The sequence below is a fragment of the Mustela nigripes genome, chromosome 3 (genome assembly GCF_022355385.1).
Source record: "Mustela nigripes isolate SB6536 chromosome 3, MUSNIG.SB6536, whole genome shotgun sequence".
NCBI classification, from domain to species: domain Eukaryota; kingdom Metazoa; phylum Chordata; class Mammalia; order Carnivora; family Mustelidae; genus Mustela; species Mustela nigripes.
Window position 1 is genome coordinate 171,822,786 of NC_081559.1, and position 25,092 is coordinate 171,847,877.

The following is a 25,092-nucleotide window of genomic DNA, read 5'->3' on the forward strand; positions in this document are numbered from 1 at the left end:
GTAATTTGGGCCAGAGAGGATGGTTTCTGGGACCAGGATGTCAGCAGAGGAGGAAGTAAGAACTAGATGAGTTCTGAATATATTTCAAAGGTAGAACTAACATGTTTTTTCCTGATGGACTGTGTATGGTTATAACAGAAAGAAAGGTATCAGAAATTACTCCAAGAGTTTTGGTCTGAATTACTGGAAGAATGGAGTGCTATTAATGATGATGGTGAAAGTCTGTGACAGTATCAAGTTTGGAGTGACAGAGGGAGAGCAGATCAGTTTTGGACAGGTTAAGTTTGAGATGCCTATTAAACATTATGGGGAGATGTTGAGTAGGAAGTTGAATGTAAGACTCTGGACTTCAGGGCAAGGAACTAGACTGGTGATGTAAATTTGAGAGACATCAGCACACAGATATTATTTAATGTTAGAGACTGGGTGACAATTACGCATAGAATGAGTAGAAATAGAGAGGGGGAAAATATTCAAGTCCTAGCTCTGGAACATACAGAGATCATTGAGGTGAGGAGAAACCAGGAAGAGAGCCTAAAATGAGTCTGAGTGGTACATTTAATAAAATGAAATTTAATAAAGCATACAATTTTTAGAATGTTTAACTTATTTTTCCCTAAATAGTTAAATAATAATAATTTTAAAGTATTAAGAAACATTAGATTTTTAAAAGTAAATGGTATGTACTTATAACAAAATATCAAATACATTTTAACCCAACTCTCATTTTTGGTCTGTAAATAAATCCTTCTCATCTTTCAGTCTATAAGAGTCGAGTTCAGTAGCTTTAAAAAAGTGACATTCACCAATGAATAATAAATCCTCATACCCAGGAACAGTTTCTTTCTATGACTGCAACAAAGATAGGAGATTTAATTTATGTCCAACTGTCTTGCTTTCTAAAACAGAAAACTCTAGATGACTTAGCACTCACTTCTTGACACCTAGAAAGAGAGCTTTCTTGTTTTATTCTAAGTCTCATGGCATGGTATATTTTTCAAGATCTTTTGGGATTTGGTGGCTGGTTTATTACTGGCAAATACGGAAGCAGGCATTTATAAAGTAGATATGCAACCCAGAGAATAGCTTGAAAAGATATGTCAAAAACTCGATCTTTCTCCTTATTCATTTTTTTAAACTAATGCATAATTTCTTATAATGAGGTAGAGAACTGTATTTAACAACCTTCCAAGGAGAAAAAATCTCAACTGAAATTATTAGAATGGGATGAACTAATCTTTCTGGGCGCAGAGCACAGTGGAATGAGTAGGTCTTGTGTTAGTCTAAGGGGCTACATACGTGTAAGCAAGGGCATGGGGCTGAGACAGGGAAAATAGAAAGATGGAGAACAGCTTAGTGATGATAGGACTGTGACTGTAAGCATGAGGGAGAGAGATGATGATGGTGGGGATGATGATTTTTACATGTAGCCATTCCCTTCAATGGGAGGATAGGGGAAGAGATGGCTTAGAAAGGTATTTGGGAAGCTTTCTATTTACTGTACTTCATAAAATTTTCATGTCTTAACTCTTAAAAAAAAAAAAAAAAAAGCAAACATCTCTCTTATTTATTGATGCTTCCTGAATAACTTGCATAGTTCCTGAGTCCACCTGAATCCAATCATACCACACAACTGAACCCTATGAGCAGCTAAATTATTAGAAATAAAAAAATGTAGTGCCAAAAGGTGAAAAAGGATCAGACACAAGCACAATACCAATGAGAAGACAAAAGGACATTATAGACACTAGTCTAGATTGAAATGACAATCTGGGGAGAGTGCTTTATTCATGGAATAGGATGTTCCAGCTTCTTTAGGTGCTAGAGGATTGGACTTGAATAATGTTACACAAATTCACAAAAAAGAAGGAACTCAAAACATGGTATAGCTATCTGGAAAGTGGTTCTTGGGTAAGTCCAAATTTCCTGTGACACTGGAATCCTTTCTCAAAATGGAGAGGTTGATATATATCTTCTGACCTGCTCCATTGGCCTGGCACACTCCCCAAGTGATTGATTGCTACTGTTGGATTTCAAATTAAAGGGACCTTAGTAATCACTAGTTCAAGCCATTTTCCTCTTGGAAAATGTTCTTTTCTAGGGGGCATGACGGAACTGTGAGGGCCAATGGGAATAATGTCATCAATTGTCAATGACATCATTCTTGTATTATTTATTATTATTATTATTGATATTAAATAGAGAAATATTTACTTGTAATCATGTCTCTATGAAAAGTGAGAAATCACACCTTGCCCTTAGGAGGACAGTTTGTCCTATGTAGCCCCTCTAATTTGCTTCTGTTATTGTATTGCTCTTGTAAGCATTTGAAGTTATGACTCCTGATCTATAGCAAAGGGCATTAGGTAATATTTGTGGACACAGATCCATCAAAACCACCATCTAATGGCAGTCAGGCTCACCACCCTGGAGAACATGAATATACAAAAGAATCTGAGCTGAGTGCAAACACCAGAATGGCATTTTCTGGGTATGTGGTAATCTCTTTATAAATGTTTAAAAACAAGACATCCACTAGGGAAAAGTACGAACAGATGGCAGGATCAGAAGCACCTGTATATTACAAGTTCAGGTTATAGTGGACTTACAGCCAATAGACCAAATGACCATGCACATGAACCCTACTACAGAGATTCATGAACTCATGAATATATATCTATATATATATCTACCTCTATATAGAGAGATAAATCTATATAGTATATATATATAGCTATATAGTACATATATATTTATATAGTATATCTGTATATAGATCTGTACCTTTTTTTTTTTTTTTTCGAGAGAGAGAGAGATGATGATGAGCAGGGGGAGAGGGGTAGAAGGAGAAGCAGATGCCTCACTGAGCATGGAGCCTGAAGTGGGCTCAATTTCAGGACCTTGAGATCATGACCTGAGCCGAAGGCAGACACTTAACCAGCTGAGTCACACAGGGACTCTGGGACTCATGAATCCAATGATGCTCAGATCATTTGAGGTACAGACAATAAGGCAGGCATGTCTCAACATTTTGGAGCTGGCATTTGGACCAGCAGAATATGGTGGCCAGAGACCAGGGAGTTTCCCAAAGCCCAATAAGGAAACCTCTCTGATTCAAATATTATACCTTGAATTTTGTCTTCTATATAGCAGAATATTCAGAATGTTCACAAGGAACATTCCGGAAACTAGAAATGTTCTGGGATTACTGAGAAAACGGATTCTAGGATTTGAGTTTTAGGGATGGCTCCAGTTTGCATTGCTTTGTACAGTGAAGGAAATCTAGTTGCACAGTACCCCCTTGAGACAATGAAGGCAAAGCAACATCGGACCCATATTTCAGAAGATACTTTCATGCATCCAGGTGAATAGAGAAATAAATCCAAACACAGTAATGTTGAGCTCCTTTTCCCCCTTTTCCAAATTTATAAGCACCTAGGCTGGTAGAAAGAAAGGACTTTGAAGGAAACAGAGTCAGCCTCACAATGCCCTCAGTGGCTCCTGAGAGAAATTCTGATCATGTTAGGAGAAAGAAAGAGAGTATGGAAAGAAGAAAATCCAAGAGAAAATATTCTGAAAAGAAAACTGCACTTCCTGAGGGTTGAATTCAGTGAGGAGGCTCACAGGTACCCAACAGGGGTTTGGGCTATGTGGAAAAATAAATGAATGTGAGGCCAAGAGGGGTCTTAAGGGGACCACAGGGCAAAAGAGGGAGAGTGTTTATGCAGCTATTACGAGTGGGAAACTGATGGAGACAGAGGAAGAGGATTTTTAGGAAGCTTTCATGGCACATCATGAAAATCCCTATGTCAGACCATTAAAGTAGACCTATGATAACCATCTACACTATTCATGGCTGTAGGATATATCTTTGAAGGAGACACCATGCAGAGACTGGCCCTACATACAGCCAGTTATATTCAGGTGACAGTCTAAGTGTAAGTGAAGAAGTCATTGATTGTCACTAAATTGAGTTAGGGGAACAGTTTGTGGAATTCAAAGTGAATGATTTCAATGCTGATTATAGTAATTATAGTAGTTTGCTTTCCATTAGCAAAACTGAGAGACTGCAAGGCTTTCGATTGTCTCTAATCTTTCTTCCTCATGGGTAAATTTGATCAACCCATTCTAGAGAAAGAGGTTCAAATTTTCACAAAGATAGCCTAAATCTATCCTTAGTTAATGCATCAGTGGTGAACTTCAGGTCAGTGAATAAAATGTATAACCCAATTCTGTTCAACAATTGCATTTAAGCTACCTGAAATGAATCCAAGTTCAGCTCTGGGATCATAGAACTGCAACAAATTATGATCTCATTTCTCCCTTTCCTCTCACCAATCCTTATTCAAGGACCAAGACTGATAAGACATTTCCTTTCATTTTTTTCTTCAAAGATTTTCCACAGTTTTAGGGTTGAAGACTGGTTGATGTGGGTGAATTACTAATTTGTCAATATACCTAACCTTCTAAACAACTGAAGTAGATGGGGGTGGGGTGTGGAGGGAGAGGAAAATCTTTAAAGAGGTTAAAGCTTTGTGTTTTGTTATGGAAACACTTTATACTGACTTCCTTTGCTCTATAAATCCTGATTGAAACAAGCAACTACCACTTTCTAATTTTAGCACAGCAATCCATACATCGAGTAACTTTTTTTTTTTTTAATATTTTATTTATTTATTTGACAGAGAGAGATCACAAGTAGGTAGAGAGGCAGGCAGAGAGAGAGAGAGAGAGGAGGAAGCAGGCTCCCTGCTGAGCAGAGAGCCCGATATGGGACTCGATCCCAGGACCCTGAGATCATGACCTGAGCCGAAGGCAGCGGCTTAACCCACTGAGCCACCCAGGCGCCCCATCCGAGTAACTTTTAACAATGCATTTAATTTGGTAAGGTTTTATGTTAATGGACTAAAATAGAAATAGTTATCTGTATTAATCAGAACATATGCATGTATGTATTTTATCCATATCAAATATTTAATATAATGATAAAAAAAATTAGCTAAAACATGAAGCCTAAATTGTAGGCTGTGATAGTGCCCTAAAAGAGAAATTTCAATAAAAAGCAAAAATTTTCTATCAAAGTATGGAAGTCTAATGGATGAAGAAGACAGGCAGAGAGGGCTTTCAGACATAGGTTTTTGTGTGTGTCAGTGGGAATGGCTGTTGGCAGCTTGGGGAATGGTGGAGGGAGAAGGGTGTTTAAAAACAGATCAACTGTAAGGGCCTATTTAGCCAAAGCAGCTTTATCCTGGTGGAACAGTCATTTTGTTGTTTATGCAGTAAAACTTAAACCGCTCCCCCAACCCCCACCCAACCGCCAGGGGACTTACTTAATAGCAACTCCAGGAAACCAGTTCCAGGTAACAAAGCCCAAATACAAGGGCGGGTCAGGCCAGGTGGAGACATCCAATCAGTGGGGCACACATACTGTCTCCCTAACTACCAAGGAGTGTGGGCCCCGCCTTTTGGGGGCCTTTTGGGTGCCAATTCTGACCAAGGTGATAGGCTAGTTCAAATATCTACTATAGGGTAAATTGTGATTCAGTTGGTAACTTGTGCATGACCTAGCATGACTGTGCAGCTTTCTCTGTGTGTTGCAATCTCACTGGCCACCTCTGTGAGCCTGTGTGGCCAGGCTCAACCACATGGCCCTTGCCCTTTAAAAGGTAGTCGGTAAGGTAGGGAGGGGTCACCCTCTCTGTAAGAGGCGGCGCCATCTGGTGGATTTGATTCTCAATGCTTGGCGCAAAATGAAGCTTTGCTTGACCTTTGCTTTGTATCAGTCTCGCTCCTTTGATTATGGACCCATCACAACAACCCCAAAAGAACACATTAGTGAAGAAGAAGCAGCAGCTTTCCTCAGCTAGTCTCAGGCTTTTGTTGTTTATGTCTAAGTAGTACTGAGGCAAAACTAAAACAAAAGAAACCCTTACAAACCTTACTTAGAGTCTCAGAAATTAAACTCGCCAGAGTGAGTTATATAGGAGTTGACAATGGTCTGCTTTATTGGATGGAAACTGCCTTGCAACATGGCCCGGGAAGTGACAGGTGACCTGACAAGCCCCACTGTAAGATGGCTTCCAGCCCACTCTGATTCTGCCTTCCCTGTCTCTAACCTTATCCTTAGCTAAGGACCCAGTTCCCACATTGGGGTTAGATCCAGAAACTGGCAGGTGAGCCAAGTATATGTAACTTCACTCACACATCCAGAAAGAAAAAAAGAAAAAGAAAGAAAAAGAAATCTTTTCCTTTAGAAACTTCACAAAGCTCTCTTTAGGATCCCTTCAGAGCTAAATCAACAAAATGATTTGCTGATGTCCAGTTTATTTTCACCTCCTCATTCAGCTAGGAAACAAGCTACTTCTAAACCAACACCCAAATTAGGCAGGGGAGGATCCAACCAGATTCAACAATTCCTCAGAAAAGGTCTCTGCATCTGTCCATGGGACTGTATACAACTCCCAGGGGAGAGGCGGGAGCATGTCACTTCTCAGCTGGAATGACTTTCTGCTGGTCATAGGATAATTTTAATCCATTTAACATCATTTACAAAGCATGCCATGCTCTGTGCCCCTCTGATTATTCATCGAACCCCTGACACTCTATCCTCCACTCCAGCACATCAAACCAGTAACCTTTCCTCTGCCTGAAACAAAATTTCTCCCATCTCCTACTTTCTTTCAAATACTAATGTAGGCTTTCCTGACTGACTCCCCAAATTCGGGTCAGGAACTATGATTAAAAAAATTAGTGAGCTCAGGGGCAAAGTATAATGGGGAAAAAAAAATGAACATTACTTTACATTTTTTTTTATTTCTGCCTTTACTGTGCAATTCTATTATTATTATTATTATTTTAACATAATAGCACAGTCATAACTATGGCCAGCGTAGCCCATAACATTTGGGGTTTGGGAAAAAAACCCATGAAGTCATCTAGTTCAGCCCCCTGATACAACAAATGAGAAAGTGATTAGTAGAAGAGGGAAGTGCTAATTGAAGGGGATAATAGGAAAACGTAATCGCATGGTCTGGGTTAGTTCATTACAGGACATTCTGAAAATGTTCAACTCAATGAATGGCAGCATTTATAGGTAATGGCTATATTAGTCAATGAAGTCTGTTATATTTCTGAAAATTATATATTAAATATTCTCTATTTATCACCTAGAAATTGAAAAAAAAAAGACAAAAAAGGTTTTCATTAAGAGTTTGGACACAGGTAAAAAGAAAAATTGGGAAAGCAAGAAAAAGAAGAAACTATTTAAAAATCATCACCTAATTATTGCATGGTGATCTATTAAAGGGTTTCATGGCTCTGGTTCATCTATCTATTCCTTAGTAAAAGTTCTTCCATATCTCTCTAAATAAAAAAACATATGTAGTCTTAGGTACTGCTGTGGAAGGAGAAAAGCACAATACAGAAAGTTAATTCTTATTGTCACAATTTTTTTTTAAGATTTTATTAATTTGAGAGAGAGAGGGTTAGGGTGAGCATGAGAGAGAGAAAGGGAGAGAGAAAGAGAGACAGAGAGAAAGAACTCACACCAGCAGAAGAGAAGCAGTGGGAGAAGCTGGCTCCCTGGTAATTAGGGAGCCCAACTTGGGGCTTAAACCCAGGACGCTGGGATCATGACCTGAGCTGAAGGCATAAGTTTAACTGAGCCACCCAGGCACCCTATATTGTGACAATTCTAAATTGAAGCTCCACACCCCATACACACATTCCTAAAGATTCTAAATTGAAACACTATACTTGATATATTTTATTTTTAAGTAGGATCATCTTTTCTTTTCCAATATAATTTGTGACTTTATAGGAGTGTCTATATTCAAAGATATAAACTTTTAAACATTGCATACACACATACTGCACACAAACACATACACACATTACATACATGTATATATTGCCCTGAACTTTCTTAACTATATCTTATTGAACAAATCAAAACTGAAGAAAAGTGTTTAGCAAACTATGCCCACAAAAATTATACATTTTAAATAATGGTTGCTCTAGAATAAATTTATTTATTTCAATTAATCATTGTTAACATTTTTTTTTTTAAAGATTTATTTGAGAGACAAAGAGAGAGAGAGCAAGTGAGTGCTGGAGGAAGGGGCAGAGAGAGTGAGAGAATCTCAGACAAACTTCCCACTGAATAAGGAGCCTGGCCCGAGCTTGATCTCACAACCCTGAGATCCTGACCTGAGTTGAAACCAAGAGTTGTACGCTCAACCGACTGAGCCACCCAGGTGTCCTGTTATTAACACATTTTTGAAAACTAAATGTTTAAACTGTGAATAGTTCAAATCCCATGAAAGAGGATGACTAGAAACTATAAGGCATACTAAACTATAACTCTATAAGGAGAATATCTACATACAACCACAATTTACCATTTATTAAAGTATATCTTTTGGTAAGAGTTCCTTTCTTTAAAGGGGACTTCTAAAAAGATTTCTAAAAATTTATTTTAACATGAAACACTAAGTGTAATTTGCTTCACTAAATATGCCTAATGTACATTATTAAATAATATTTTATCGTAAGGATTACTATAGTCCTGGTAAATGGTGCATTCCCTGTGATGGGTTCTAGTGCACAATTATGATGGGGTTATAATTTTCCCTGGCCATTTCACTTACCTCCACATCTTGGAATGGGTCCACTCCACATTACTTTTCCATCCATAAGTATACACGTAATTGTTTCTGTTCCCTGGGTTTTAATAAATCCTTCTTCACAAATAACTGAAATTGAACTTCCTAATTGAAAGTTGTCCCCAAACCGCCGTGCATTGATTGGTATTCCTGGATCAGGACACTCGTTATGTCCAAATGCTTGAGAAGAGCAAACAAACAAAAACACACAAACAGGCAGTATGAGACGAACCCTTATATATTTGCATTGAGAAAAACTGATTTTGAGAAAAGTTATGCTTATTTCTAGAACAGCCTTTATTTATTAAAAAAAAAAAAAAAGGAATTGGTGGCTCTCCTTTGACCCTACCTGTTTGCCTATGGTGTAAATAGGTGTGACTTTTAAAATATGAATTATACTCTAGATTACACTTCAAAATAGAACTGCTTCTGCCTATTTCTGGAGATCATTAGGCTTTTAGGCTTTGGCTGGGTAAAAATTACCACTATAAACCAGTCAGAATTCCAATTATTCTGAATACATAGCAGGTTGACTACATCTCTTTGCAAGCTTTTCTTATGATTCAGTCTTTTGAATGGAGAGACAGTCTTGTGAAGTTATAGTGAAAAGTTTCAAACTGGTATGAAAGTCTTAAAATTTCTTTATAATTTTCCATTTGTCATCTATTTTCTGCCATCTAGAAAAAGGGAAGGGAGCTAAGTCTTGCAATTACCATGTTTGAGGCAGTGAAAGAAGCTTTGGAAAAGTTATAATCTAATTTAACATTTACAGCTCTAAAGAGTAATATGAGATTCATAAAAAGATAAGTAGCTGGCCTCAGGTCATAGAGATAGGATTGAAATGTATCCCTCACTCTGACTTCTAATTTTTTCTCAACAACACTGTATCTTGGGTTTTCATCTCAGGTCTCAAAAGAACGTGAGTTCTTGAATTCAGGGCCACTTTATTTTATTTTGTGTCTGCCAGGATATATTTAGCCAATCTTTAGCAAGTAGCAGAAGTATAGGGACGATGTGCAAATTTTAATCTTTCAAAATTATAGATTACATGAGTCCTCCAAATTGTTCTCTTTATTCATCTGGATGACCAAGTATGTACCATAAATATTTAAATTATTATGAGATAAATGAAAGAACATTTAAATAGCAAAGTCTGAATGTGTACAACATAGTTATGAGGTATTTACAATTATTTCTATATTCATGCTACATAAGTACAGGAAGTAATTTTAAAGTCTCTCACTAATCATCCCTTTGATATTATTCATAAATTATATAAGCTTTATTATTCATTCTCCTCATTTTTAAGTTAAACAGTATAAAAGAACATTAAAGTAACTTCTAAAATATACAAAATATATTTTGTAGGTATACTGTTTTTTTTCTAATTATTATTTTTTTGTGTGTGCCAAAAACCTCAATTGATTAAGCCTTGTTGTTCCTAATATAATGCCTGGTAGGTATTTATTTCAGAAAAATATAATTTCAGTAGAAAACATTAAATATAAGAATTTGCATATGATGGATTATATTATTTACTGAGAAACAGAACAAGAAACAAGGAGGCATATTTCCATAATATCCTGAAGGTACCATAAACATTAAAGTTAAAAATTATATGTGTTTAAGATAAAATGAAAATTTAGATGGATAAGTGCATATATATATGTGTATATATGCATACCTTTATACATATAAATGAAGTATTGTTTAAAGGACTTTCAGATGAAGCAACTATTTTATACAACAGTTTGTATGACACATGTCACAGCTAATTTAACTTTAATGATGTGCAATTACATGTTGACAACTTCACCACCAGTGACACTTTGAAAAGGCAGTAATTGCTTTTTGTTACTAATAACCAAAGCTCAGCACTGAATGAGTGGGGGTGGAGGTTAGAGATGCCATTTTTTTTTTTTTAAAGCAGGAAACTATAATCCTATTGTTATATGACACAAATATTAACTCATCAAGTTGGTCAATATCTGACAGTGTGGTAGCATCAAGGAAGAAAAAAACAGAGAGTCACTAGTATTCATTCTATGGCTTTAGAAACATTTGCAAACAGAAGCATTAATATGTAAGGGTGTAAATACACTAAGATGTTTTCTCCTTCATGTGATTCTTTTTTTTTTTTTTTGCTATATTCAAACCATTTTTTTTTTTTTTCAGAAAAATACAAAGAATATGAGTGATAGGTAAGAGTTATTTAACTCTTATCTGGATAAGGTTATTTAACGTAAAGAAATCTCAAAAGGAAGCAATATAATAAACACAATTAAATAAGATGTTAAGGTGATAGTTCAAAAGGCAACTAAACAAATGACAGCTAATGCTTATTGAGCATTTACTAGGTATCAAATATTTTATGCTAACTTATTTAGATGCACCATCTAATAGATTCCTTACAAAAGCCTAAATATAGTTTTACTGACAGGAACACTGAGGCTCATTTATTAAACCTAAGAATGGAGCAGAGCCAAGATTTGAAGTTGCATAGGTTCACTGTAGAGATGACACACTTAATCTCTAAGGTACTTCTCTCTGGTGGTGGCCTTGCTAAATCAGCTCAGTGGTCTGCTGCCCCTAAGTTAATGACTGCCTGCTCTGTAATGTTTCTGGCAGCCTTACAGTTTTTTTCTTTGGAATTATAATTCTGTTCTGTCACCATTTGTTTATAGGTTCCCCATGTGTTTATAAATATTTTGGTTTTTATTTTATTTTTTAAGATTTTATTTTTAAGTAATCTCTACATCCAACATGGAGCTTGAAACTGCAACCCCAAGATCAAGAGTCCTGTGCCCCCCTGACAGAGCTAGCCAGGTGCCCCAGTTTATGAATATTTTGAAAGAAAGATTTCTCTCATCTATATGTTTGCATACCAATAATGGAGCAAAGTATATGATATATAGTAGGTTTCCTTAATATCGGGCTTCTCACAAACAGAAAAATGACACAACTGGGAGTAAAATATGGTTGGAAATCAAGAACTAAATGACTCCCTGGCACAATTTTATACATATATACGATTTGTTCAAGTTTCCTGTTCTGTGGAGGAAGAGAGCTGGTTTATGTGATTCCTTTCTAGCTCTACATTGTAGAAATATGTTTTACGGAAAAAATAAACTTACTGTTATAAGTGATGTTAAAGCCACGTCCCGACATTGAATGGTCCGCTTGAAATTCCAATCGCAGTATATGACTATTACTGGTAAGATGGGAAGGCACCTCAGCCCCAGTAAAGGTTCCAAGAATTGGGGAGTCTGGAGAGTCACCATCTTTAACAGCAAGGAAGTCAAACTGAGATTCCAGATCAAAGTCATTAAAAGAAAGATGAATCCGGCTCCCTGGATCAGAGATTATTGTCCAGATGCAGTTTAAATTATTTCCATACCCTTCTGGGTAATCAGGAGAAAGCACTGTTCCCATTGGTGCAGTAAAGTTAGACAGACAAGGAACTGTTAAAATAAGATTGTAAAATACAACAAATTTTCAAAAGTAATATTCTACCTTATTTTGCCATATCCTTATTAAACTTTACCTTATTTACTTATTATATTTTATTCTTATTATACATTATTTTGCCACAACTATGGTAATCAATCAGCAGGTTGAAAAAATAATATTAAAAAATGTAAGTTATAAAACAGAAAAAAATGTTACCATATTCACATATTAAGAGGCAAACTGTTACTTTGGGTGACTGTATGCTTAAATATGCAAGAAAATGTCATGGGAGTAATAAAGGCAATTTATTTTGACATTTATCATATTTGTGTTGGCGTTCTATACAAAGTTTTTGTTTCTATGCTTAAGAAAGAAAATTGGTAAAATATTTAGAGATTTTCATATAAAGCAAGAATCCTCAGGAAATGATTGAAGACAAAAAATATTATGCGGATATTAATAGAACTAGGATGTTGTAGCCCAGACAAAACTTGGAGAGAGGTTGGTGCTTAGGTAAGGTTCATTCCTGCCATGGCTCTCAGAGTTTAAAACACAGATAAGAAGACAAATTAGCTTTTATAGCTATCACCACTAGTTGCTAACACTAGAAAGACAAACTTTCACATCTTACTAAGATGAAGTCTCTCCCTGCCCCTGCTGGACACCTCCCCTCAGTTTTCTTTTAACTTTTAAAAACATCTGAGCTAAAGGATCAACAGAACATTTAGGAAGTAGAAAAAGGGTAAAAAACAAAGGTCTCTAGTTACAGAAATATAAAGACAAAATGTAACCATACCTATATATATGTGTGTAAAATATGTAACATATGTAAAAGAATGATAGGAATTATATATATATATATATATATATATAATCAGTTGTTTATTACTATATATGTATAATTTTTTATCATTTTAAATGTAATTTCTAACCTAAGTTTGCTTCTTCTGTATGGAATGATGCTAGGAGTTAACACCAGGTCTTGGAAACTGATAGCCATTGGGCTGCATCCAGACTGCAAATGTGTCTGGTATGATTTTTGCTTGTGCCTGTACAAAAATTTGAAATCACATTTTAAAATCGTCCTACTTCACATTTGAGGGGAAAAAGTCAGGAATTCTAGCTTCTTTGAAAAAGTTAATGCACTCCAGATCCCCACCACTTCCATCATGGGTGCATACCTACCTCGTCCTATTCCTTTCACACCTTTACCTGCCTGCATCCTGGAATCATTTGATTCTACTGCCTTTGACTTAAAGACAGGGTCCGCAAACCTTCCGTAAAGGAACCGATGGTAAATGCTTTGGCTTTACAAACCACATCGTCTCTTTTGCAACTACTTAACACTGCCGCAGTAGCAGGATATCAGCCATGTGCAATAGGTAAATGAAAACACACAGTTATGTTCCAATAAAACTTTACCAAATTAGGCTTCAGGCTACATTTGTCCCAAAGACCTTATTTTGTTAATCTCTGATCTAAATGATCTCTATTCTAAACCCTTTGTTATATTAGACAGTTTTTAATGACACTTCCTTTGATCCAGGGTTATATTTCTGTGAGTATCACACTAATTTTATGGCAGCAACTTAATATGATACTTTGAAGGCCACTTAAGCACTTTTCTTTTAAAAAATTCTCACATCAATTCTACTTTTTTTTTTTTTAAACCTAGCAGCATGTCAATACATTCCTAAAGAATGTGTGTCCCCAGATAAATTATGTTAGGATTTTTATTGAACTTTCAAAGCAATATTCATATAATTCACATTTATTATAATGTAATAATATAATGTGTTCTTATTCAGGAATATGGCATCTACCTATGTTTTTCTCATAAAATATTATTTTCTGAATAAGTTTGTAATTTTCTATAGGTTATATGGGTTTATGCAAGAATTATTTCCACATATTTTACAATTTTACTTTTCTGAATAAATTAGCTTTCTATTACATTTTCAAATTAGCTATTGGTGTATAGAAAACTATTAATTGCTACATATTTATCATATAGCAAGTTGCAGGGCCTACTTACTTTTAAAATAGTAAAAAAAAAGTGTCTTCCAGATTTTCAGGAGTTTAAATTTGTTTTAGTCAGCATTATTTTAAATATTGTATTAAATGTATTTTAATACCTCTTAAAATGACTTAAAAAGGACTAAAAACAGTTTCCTGGTGGGGGGTATTAAGAAGAGAATGTATTTCATGGAGCACTGGCTGTGATATGTAAACAATGAATCTTGGAACACTGAAAAAATAAAATAAAATTTAAAAAAATAATTTCATTTTTGATGTGGTATATTGTATTAATAGATTCTCCAATAGTACACAAAATTGTCTCCTTGGAAGAACACCTAGAATTAAGGATCTTTAAGTCTTTCGAAGTATTACTACTATATAATGCTAAGAGAATCCAATCAAACTCTCCTAATACATTTTCTTCTCTTACGGTAGAAACCTCACATGCGAAGCATGCGCTCTACCACTGAGCTACATCCCCTGGCTCGGTAGAAACTTCACAAGGTGATCTTGGTCAGGGATGAACACTGGCCCTAAAAGGAGAAGGGTTATATGCACTCTTCCTCTCCTACATTTTCTAAAGAGCTCCCAAAACATATTTTAATTGGGGTAATTTCTGCCACATTCAAAAAATACTCACGTTGCTAAAACGTGAGATTAGGTATCATGGCAATACGTATCCAGACAGTATCCTGAGAAACAATAGTGCTTACTTGGTATTTGATTCTATTTTTCTCTTTTTAACCATGCAAAAATACCTATTAGAAAATGACCTCTAGTCTCTTTAAAAGTTCTGTTACTTTTAAAAATGTGAAATAATTTTAAATTGTTAAATAAGCAACATTTCCAATAAAAGAAAATACATGTTTTGCAGCACATATTGTAACGGAGATGAATGTAGGTCTTGAAAGAGGCTACTTTAAAAAAAAAAAAAACAGTTAAATATTGAAGTAAAGTTTGTGCCTTTTAGAGAATGAAAGTTTTCACAAATGAAAAACATTGTAAGTTAGATACAGATGAAATATCTTAAATTTGAAAACCAGAAAATTATTTTTATTTTCATGAGTATTGGCTTTATATGTTACCATTTGTGAATATTCAAAGCCCAGATGCAAAATTTTCAATATTACACCTATAACTGATAAGTTTCATTTGTTTTGTTGGTATTTAGCTGAAACTGAAAGCGCATCAATAGATAATATAAATTATATTTTTGTTGTAGTTAAATTGCAATGTTTTAATGTATTTAAAGAAACATATTCTTTTAATCCAAGCATACTCTATATCATAAACATTAATGAATTTTTCCCTGTGCAATATAAATAAATGGCAGAGAGCATGTATTAATGTGAGCATCTACAAGCAAAAAAATAAGTTAATGTATTATACATAGAATATAAGCTTTAAATATTTTAAGTGCTTTTGATCGAAAATAAGCATATACTATCTTGTTAAAATAAATGAATCTACTAGAATTAGCTCAGATGTATAATTTCTGTAAGAAGTATGTTATCTATAAAGTATAAAATGCCACCAATAAAACATTATAAGAACACATGTAACATATACTTTGCAATTACCAAGTGAACTATGTTAACTTTATTTAAATCTTTAATGAAATTTATAATTTGGCATAAGCATACTTGTTAAAGATAGTATCACAAAGTGCTACTCGTTCAAAAATAATTACACGGTTCCAGCTCTTTGCAATTAATTACAAAAGCAATTATATGCAAGGACAGGGTAACATATGCTATCTGAAAGCAAAGCATTTGGTACTCACAGATACAGATGGGTATGTTTGCAGACCATTGGTTATTCTCTTGACAAACAATGGATTTCTCTCCAATTAATTCAAACCCAAACTGGCATTCGAACCTTAAAACATCACGATTAGAAAATCCGTCGCCTTCTCTAATTCCATATAAGGGTGTACCAGGATCACCACAACTTTCTTTTTCAATTTCTGCAAAAATTAGAAGATACAAGTCACCTTCCAGGGGTTTGAGGCACATGCTACCCATATGACCAGTTTGGTAGATGTACACTCTCTATATCGGAGATATTTCAGAACAAAAAAGATGAATATGTTTTCCAACCTTTTTTTTTTTTTTTTGTGCTACTCTTACAACTATAATTTAATGACATGATCTTTAGAAAACAATAAATGTAGTTCTCTCATTTTGTAGATGGGGAATCTGGGGTGATCAAAACACATGCTAGTGATTGTGCCTAACAGAAAATTTCAATTTTTTGTCTGCACTATACACACACACACACACATACACATCTCAGTATTTTCCCCAAACCCCCAAAACATTTCTTATTTTTGTTATCTGTACATGATACAGTAAATCCTTAGGTCGTGACCAGGATATGAGGTACTGTTGCTCATCTTAATGTTCCTACAGCATTCAGTGAATAACTTTCTTGTAGGATCTGCCAGTCTCCCTGACACTTGCTGGTTGAATTATTTCCCCAACTATACCTGTCAAAAAAAACTTCTTAGGGCAGGAATCAATTCTGCATTCCAAATCACCCAGATATGTTCCTCCAAAAATGTTTCTATATGAGTTAAATTGAAGAAGGTTGAAAAAATTCTCTTAAAAGCACACGAAAGCATTCTTTCAGCTGACATTCAAAGAAACTCCAACTGTCTAGGATCTTCATTGTGAAGCTAAGAATGTCAATAGCAAATTATTGTGGTAGTTGTTTTTATTTTTAAGTCACATGAAATCACATTGTCTTCAAATGATGGAAAAACAATTTAAAAGATAAAACTTTGAGATAAAGTTATGGCTTCTATCCTGATATTCCAACAATCACACATTCCCGATTTTTCTATAATCTACCAGCACCAATTAGAATGGTCTCTCCAGTTGTTTTCCCATGTTTTTATAATTATACATAGGCATATATCATATGAAATATTATAAACATCTATATTTATGTAAATATTAAACTCCTCTCTAAAACTATGTATTATAATACATACATTACATATGCATTATAATTTTATTGTAGTATACTGTGACTGTTATTCTATAACTTGCTCTTTTTCTAACCAAACAATAATTTTGGATTTATTTTTGTATACGTGCTGCCGAAGCGAGCACATTGGATTTATTTTGGAACACCTGTGTATTTTTATCAGATGCCACAGATGGCTATAATGATTCCTTTAATACACTGGATTTAATATTTTACTTCTATCTATCCCAAGAAACTGAGATCAAGACCTGAGCTGAAACAGCACTCAATCTACTACACCACCCAGAAGCCCCTAGACTTGATGTTTTTAATGTCACTATCATTTACCTAGGTATTGTTACTTATTTATTATCTATTTATTTATTTAAAGCTTGGTGCTTGATAGATTTCTTCTGTCAAATAACTTGTAAATTTCTTTTTACCTGCTGAGAAATTGTTACCATTATTTCCCTTAAAATATTGTTCTTATGTACTTTCATCTCTCTAAAATTCATTTACATTGAATATTGGAATTTGGGGATTTAGCCTTCATGTTGCTCAATCTTTCAAATTCTTATTTTTGAAGTTCTCTGTTCTGCATTCTTGAAGAAATATATATATATATATATATATGTATATGTGTGTGTGTGTGTTAATGTATGTATACATATTCTGATTTACTAATTCACTGTGTATGCTTATCTAATCCCAAATCAACCTAATACTGAAAAATCATGTCATTTTTTGAATATTTAATGATTATTATTACTTTTTATTGTTTCATAACCTCCTACTATTCTTTCATGAATGCAATTTCTCCTTTTATTTCTGAGGATATCTAATATACTTATTTAAAATAATTTTCTTATTCCTCTTTCAACCATTCCCTTGGGTATAAGCAGAAGAGTATGAAGAGAGCAGAATGAAAGTTCTAAAGCAGCATGTTTAAAGAGAAAGTGGTAAATTATAATTGTTGTTGATCCTGTGATGAAAGTATGGGAGGAGGTACTTGAGGAAAGAACAAGACTGCTGGTTTTGAGCAAGCTGACAAATAACTGTTTTTATCTGATTGCTTTGCCGCAACTCTGCAGGTCCGGCACTCCCCATCTTCACCTTCACCACCCGCCACCTTCAGGCTTATTTCTTCTAATGTCAGAACCACCTGTAGTTCTGGGTGTAGATTTTTCCCTCTGTTGAGCTGTGGTGCAGTTCACTTTTGTGGTCTTCATTTTGAGTTGGGGAGCCCTCCCTCTTGATAATTGCACTGGACTCTCACTCCATATCTGGGTATCTGGCTCTGAAATATTTTCCTCTGAGGTCATCACTGCAGTTTCTCAGAACTGCTGACACTCCTTCCTGGAGGCTTCTAGCCCCGAAGCCCAGGGTCTTCCTGCACAGAAGCCATAGCAATAGCCTCCCATGATGACACTGGCTTATGAAATTCTCAGCTTACCTCTATATTCTGTATATATTTTTACACATTTATTTATATAAATTTTTGTTAGGATTCCCCTATAGTCTCATTACAACTAACACTTCTTCTTTCTATTCTTAAGCATCAGTGAATTTTTAAAATATGTTTTCTAAAATCTTTGGAATAGAAGTGAGAGTAAGCGCTTACTCTACTGTTTTGAAACCAACCATATTTTTTTTTCCTTTGTTCCTTGATTTTTGAAAATCAAAGTTATATTTTCTTTTTTATTATTATTTAAATTCAGTTAGTCAACACAAAGTACATCATTAGTTTCAGATGTAGTGTTCAACAATTCATCAATTACGTACAACACCTAGTGTTCATCACATCTTGTGCCCTCCTTAATGCCCATCACCCAGTTCTGCATCCCCTACCCACTTTCTCTTTAGCAATCCTCAGTTTGTTTCCCATATTTTCAGATCATAATGCTTTGAAACTGGAGCTCAATCATAAGAGGAAATTTGGAAGGAAATAAAACACTTAGAGGTTAAAGAGTATCCTGCTAAAAAATCAATGGGTCAATTAAAGAAGAATTAAAAAAAAAAAAATTCATGGAAACTAATGAGAATGAAAACACAACTCTTCATAACCTTTCCAATACAGCAAAGGCGGTCCTAAGAGGGAAGTACGTTGCAATAGATGCCTTTCTCAAGAAATAAAGGTCTCAAATACATAAGCTAACCTTACACCTAAAAGAACTGGAGAAAGAACTGCAAATAAAGCCTAAGCCAAGCAGGAGAAGAGAAATAATAACTGGAGCAGAAATCAATGAAATAGTAATCAGAATAACAGTAGAACAGTTCAATGAAACTAGAAGCTGGTTTGTTGAAAGAATTAGTAAGACTGATAAACCTATAGCCAGACTTATCAAAAAGAAAAGAGAAAGGACCTAAATTAATAAAATCATGAATGAAAGAGGAGAAATCATGACCAACCCCAAGGAAATACAACCAACTTTAAGAACGTATTATGAGTGACTATATGCCAACATATTAGGCAATTTGGAAGAAATGGACAGACTCCTAGAGATATATAAGCTATCAAAACTGAAACAGTAAGAAATAGAAGATCTGAACAGACCTATAAACTGCAAGGAAATTGAAGCAGCAATCAAAAGCCTCCCCCTAAACAAGAATCCGGGGCCAGATGGCTTCCCAGGGGAATTCTACCAAACATTTAAAGAAGAACTAACATCTATTCTTCTGAAACTGTTTCAAAAAATAGAAACGAAGGGAAAACTTCCAAACTTATTCTATGAGGCCAGCATTACCTTGATCCTAAAACCTGACAAAGACCACACCAAAAGGAATTATAGACCAATAATGCTGATAAAAATGGATGCTAAAACACTCACCAAGATACTAGACAAAAGGATCCAGCAGTACATTAAAAAGATTACTCACCACATGGGATTTATTCCTGGACTGCAAGGGTGGTTCAACATTTGCAAATCAATCAATGTGACACATCATATTAATAAAAGAAGGGACAAAAATCATATGATCCTCTTGATGCAGAAAAAGCATTTGACAAAATATAGCATTCTTTCTTGATTAAAACTCTACACAGTATAGGGATATAGGGAACATACCTCAATATCATAAAAGCCATCTATCAAAGATATATTTTCAACAAAGATGTAATTTTGTTGCCACAGTACTCTCATACTGAAATATGTGCAGTAAGTACAATAAATACCTACCTATTATATATCAGTGTCTTTAAAAATTTTTTAAAGGTGAAACTGATATCTGAACAAATAGTTAATAAGCAACAGATGACTATTACAGTAGAAACAGTCACAAACAATAACTAAAAATAGTGGCTATTATTTTTTGAGCATGAAAACTGTATTGGCACTGTGGAAATCTTTTTTCAACATTAATTATGTAATTTAATCCTCATAACTCTGTGATGGAATTAATTGTCATCTTCATTTACAGATGAGAAAGCTGAGAATCAGAAAATAAGTATGGTGCTTGCTTCGTCAGCACATATACTAACTAAAATTGGAACTATACAGAGAAGATTAGCATGGCCTCAGTGCAAGGATGACATGCAAATTCATGAAGTGTTCCATAAAAAAAAAAAAAAAAAAAGAAAGAAAAAGAAAAGAAAAAAGATAAGCATAGCTATAGACTGAATAATTGCCCTCCCCCACCCCCCATTCATATGTTGAAACCTAATCCCCCATGTGATGGTGTTTGGAAGTAGAGTTTTGAGGAGGTGATTAGGTCATGAGGTTAGAAGCCTCATTATTTATAAGGGATTAGTGCCCTTATAAAAGAGGATTTTAAAAGCTCCTTTTCCTCTTTTGCTGTGTGAGGACATACAGAGAAGACAGTCATCTATGGATGAGGAAATGAGCCTTGATCTTAGACTTTCTAGTCTTTAGACTGAGATAGTTGTTATTAGTCCACCTACCTTATGGTATTTTTGTTGTAACATCCCAAAGACACTAACTCAGACAATTTCACAAAACTTGTGTATAGCAGAGTCTATGTGCAAAACAAAGTCTTTCTTTCCTCTCTCTTTTTAGTAGGTTCCACAACCAGTGTGGAACTCACAACCCTGAAACCAAGAGCTGAGCTGAGATCAAGAGCCGGATACTTAACCAATCAAGCCACCCCATGCCCCACAAAGTCTAAATCAGTAAGTTATACTGGAGGAATTTTCATTCTTTAATTTCCCATTTATGAAATATTTGTTTTGTTTCTAATATGTATCAAAATGATACTAAGTATTATGGATATAAAGATAAATAAGTTGTATCCTCTGCTCTTAAATGAGGGCACAAAGGAGGTATAGCTAAGCCCTCTTGGAGCTGGAGGTTGGTAAATAGGTAAAGGTGATCCTTGTGCTTAGAGTTATTTCACTGAGTGGATTGGAGAAGAGAAAAGAAGGAAAGGTATTTAGGTGGAAGATGAGCAGTAGCAATAAAGATATGTAGTCTTTTTGTTTTTCTTTCCTTCTATAGGTGGTGACTTGGTTGGAAGCTGAGTCCGTCGGGGTTACTTTAACAGAATACCATAGGCTGGGTTTATGAAAAACAGAAATTTGTTTCTCTGGGCTGTAAGAGCTGGGAGGTCCAAGATCAAATGTCTAGAGATTTGGTGTCTGGTGACATCCTATTTCTTGGTTCGCAGATAGCCTTTTTTTGCTGTGATGGGGTCCAGGACAGGACTTACCAGAGTGTGCACTTTGATGTGTGGATTGTTTTGACTTGAAGTCAATCAAGGCCCAAGGGACTCAGGAGTAGCTTTTTGCCTCCCTTTTAACTGCCTGAAAGCATTTAGTTAGAGGGCCTGGCCTGGTAGACAGCTATCACTGAAAATAACTACAAAGAGTATCAGCTAGGTGTGGTAAGCCAGAAGGAATTCAGCAAGGCCTGTTTGTTCAAATTCCTCTTTGTGTCCCATTGTCTCTGCACAGCATGGCAAATATTTGTTTAGAAACATTAGCTTTCCCCATCTTCCTGTAAATTGTCTTCCTCCCCTTTGAAATCCCAGATCCTTCCCACTTTCTCCTTAGCTCAGGATGGTATATAAACCTCAATTGCTTGACTATTAATAAGAGGACTAATATCATGGGGGTTCTTATAAATATGAAATTAACATTTTCTCCTATTAATCTGTCTTATGTCAACTTAATTATTAGACGAGCCAAAGAACCTAGAAGGGAAAAGTTTCCTTCTCCACTAGCTGCATCCTCACATGGTAGAATGGGTGAGGGAGTTCTCTGGTGCACTAATCCCATTCACTGGGATTCCACTCTGATAACCTAATCATCTCCCAAAGGCCCCATCTCCAAGTCCATCACACCATTAGATTTCAATGTACAAATTTCAGGAGGCACAAATATTCAGCCTACAGCAAAGGCAGTGAAGGTGGCACTAAGCATTGAAGGGTGGTGAGATCAACTAGGTGATGTGGGTGGGGGCCAAACGAGTAAAGGTAAGGCCAAGAAGGCAGCCAGTAAGTTTGGGAGATCGAGTATATATGAGTGGATAGTGAAAAGCATAAATTTGAGGATAAAGATAACCAGAATTTTTATTATCAAAAAGGAGATGAAGAAAAAGAGAAAATTTCAAAGAATGATGAGGGGAAATTGGAGTGGAGGAGTTGTGTGAATTTGCATTTAAAATATGGATATACACAGGTTAGATAAAGATGAAAATGTGTATAGATAGATATAGATATAGATAAAGCTATATATATATAGATAAAACTATATATATATAGAGAGAGAGAGAGAGAGAAAGCTCTGCATGTAGAATGGCAATTTAAAAAATGTAGAATTAATAAAAATAGAAGATCAATATTCGGTAGCCATGTTAGTGATTTTGGATTCTGGGTGAATGTTCAATAAAAAAACAAGATAATAGTGTAGTCTTGGGTTACCTCTCTTTGAAGCATGTATCAGTCACAAAGGTGAAAATGGCGATGTTACCATGGAAAAACCAGAAGACACTAATTTTACCAGGTGATCACAGTTCACATAAACAGTGCGGGAAATGTGGAAATTGTTTACCTTCTGATGTGATGCACTAAGATGCAGAATCATTTCTGTGGTATTCCTGTTAAGAATGCATGGGCTAAGTCTGGATAGGAGGAAAGGTTGCCTGGACTCAGATTGAAGGACGTGTTATTTATAACAAAAAGACATGACAAATAAATGCAATAGTTTTGTGGGTTGACTCCTGAACAAGGAAGGGAAAAGAGACATTTTTTGGATCATTAGCGAGATTTGAATGACGTCCATGAATTATTTGATAGTGTTGTATCAAGGTCAACTTTCCAACCTGGATGGTTATTTTGTGGTTTTGTGGGACAGTCTTTGTTTTTATAAAACTCAAAGTATTTGGGAGTGATGAGGCATTATGTTTGAATCTTGCCTTCAAATGGTTCTGTGGTGGTTTTAAAACATGTCTGCAAATTCTTTGATGCTCCTCCTATCCAAAGGTGCAAGCAAATTCTCCTCTCTTTGATTATTGGACAGCATTAATGACTAGCTTCTAACAAATGGAATGTGGCAGAATGGACATGGCCACTTCTCACAGCAGCTATCCTAACACTACCAGTTGCCTCAAGCCCATATATGTTTGGGGCATGGAACAACAATCAACACACTCTACTTTAGCTTGTTCATTGCAGCAAAAACTATAGAAGTACCAAGATTTGATCCAATTGGATTGCAAAGGCTTAAATTTTCCCAGCAGCTCCCTTAAGGATTTTCAGTGCCACCTGGAATTGAGGAGAACTTAACGCCTGAGGGATGAACTTTGACCAACAAGAGGCAGGAAATGGGAAGGAGACCAGTGGATTCATTGCTTACCTCCCTCTCCCCAGAAAGATGGCACCAAAACACACCTGGCCCACATGGCCCAAATGACCAAACACGTAGCTGTGTTTCTTGTGAGGCTGTGACCAACTCAGTAACAGCCAGTAGTATATAACCCCATATTTGGTTCCTCCATTTCCCTGTTATATTCCTTTCATCCCTCATCTTTGCTGTTTTGGAATTGCATTCCTTTCTTCCCCCATAAAGTATTAATCCATTGGCTATGCCTCAGCCTCTGTTTTCTAGGGAAAAAAAGCTAGGACCTGTGACTTATCACTGGCAACCAGTGAATGGACTAGGTAAGGGACTGGGCTAGCTAATGGTTGTATAAACACACATGTGGTTTCCAGGAAGATAGGATATTAGCTCCAATTATTGAGTGACTATTATTTGACAACAGGGTTGCTAAATACTTTAACTGTTTTAAGTCATGCATTTCTTATGAAACACTCAGAAAAAGGCATACTACTCCAGCTTAACAGATGAAAAAACAAGGTTCTGAGAGGTTGACCAAGCTCATATACACAGAAAGAGCTTAAATGAGATTCAACATCTATATAACTCCAGTAAGCACACTCTTTTCCACTGTTCCATGCTGCTTGAGAGAAAGGATGCAGAGGATAACGTGGGCCAGACACTGAAAAACTGGGGAAAATAGATGAATTAACTTGATTCCTGTATTAGAAAAGATAGCAACATTTTATTTATTTATTTATTTTTTTTTATATGAATGAATGTTAGATTTAATCACATTTTTTTTTTGCTTTTACTGCTGCTCTTTTTTTTTTTTAATTAATTTTTTATTTTTTTATTTTTAAAAGAGGTTATGTCTCCAATGCTTTAACACACTAATCCCACTTCTGCATGGCACCAGAGTAATTTTTAAAATTATTCAGTTCTCTTCAAATCCTTTCCAGTGGAAGGTCCTCATAATCTAAATCTTTCCTGTCTCTCCAGTCTTGTCTTCCATCCTTTTCCTACAAGCAACCTAAATGTCATGTCTGTTGAGACACCTACTGTTCCCTTTCACACCCACATGACCTCAGGAATGCTATCTTCTCTGCCTAGAAATAAGGCATTCTTCTAGTATGCATAACCTGGGGAAATTCCTGTGTATTTCTCAAGGTCAGGTTATACTTTTTCCATGAGTACTGCCCTGAGCTGATAAACACAGTT

General features: G+C 35.5%; 2 protein-coding genes and 1 non-coding gene across 3 annotated transcripts in view; 1 reads left to right on the forward strand and 2 right to left on the reverse strand.

The window, feature by feature from the left end:
- The window catches only part of CSMD3 (CUB and Sushi multiple domains 3), a 439,117-nt gene extending 426,717 nt beyond the window's left edge, over positions 1-12,400 (reverse strand). The window contains exons 1-3 of the mRNA XM_059395523.1: positions 12,361-12,400; positions 11,798-12,124; positions 8,649-8,843 (exon numbers count right to left, since the gene is read on the reverse strand). Of these exons, the coding sequence (XP_059251506.1) occupies positions 8,649-8,843; positions 11,798-12,124; positions 12,361-12,400 (562 nt within the window). The remainder of the gene's footprint in view (positions 1-8,648; positions 8,844-11,797; positions 12,125-12,360) is intronic.
- Positions 12,401-13,352: 952 nt separating this feature from the next.
- Positions 13,353-25,092, reverse strand: part of LOC132014588 (CUB and sushi domain-containing protein 3-like) — an 809,760-nt gene continuing 798,020 nt past the window's right edge. The window contains exons 12-13 of the mRNA XM_059395524.1: positions 15,916-16,098; positions 13,353-13,459 (exon numbers count right to left, since the gene is read on the reverse strand). Of these exons, the coding sequence (XP_059251507.1) occupies positions 13,353-13,459; positions 15,916-16,098 (290 nt within the window). The remainder of the gene's footprint in view (positions 13,460-15,915; positions 16,099-25,092) is intronic.
- LOC132014729 (U6 spliceosomal RNA) lies at positions 20,552-20,662 on the forward strand. The gene has a single exon (XR_009403381.1). It is a non-coding gene; the product is annotated as a U6 spliceosomal RNA (small nuclear RNA).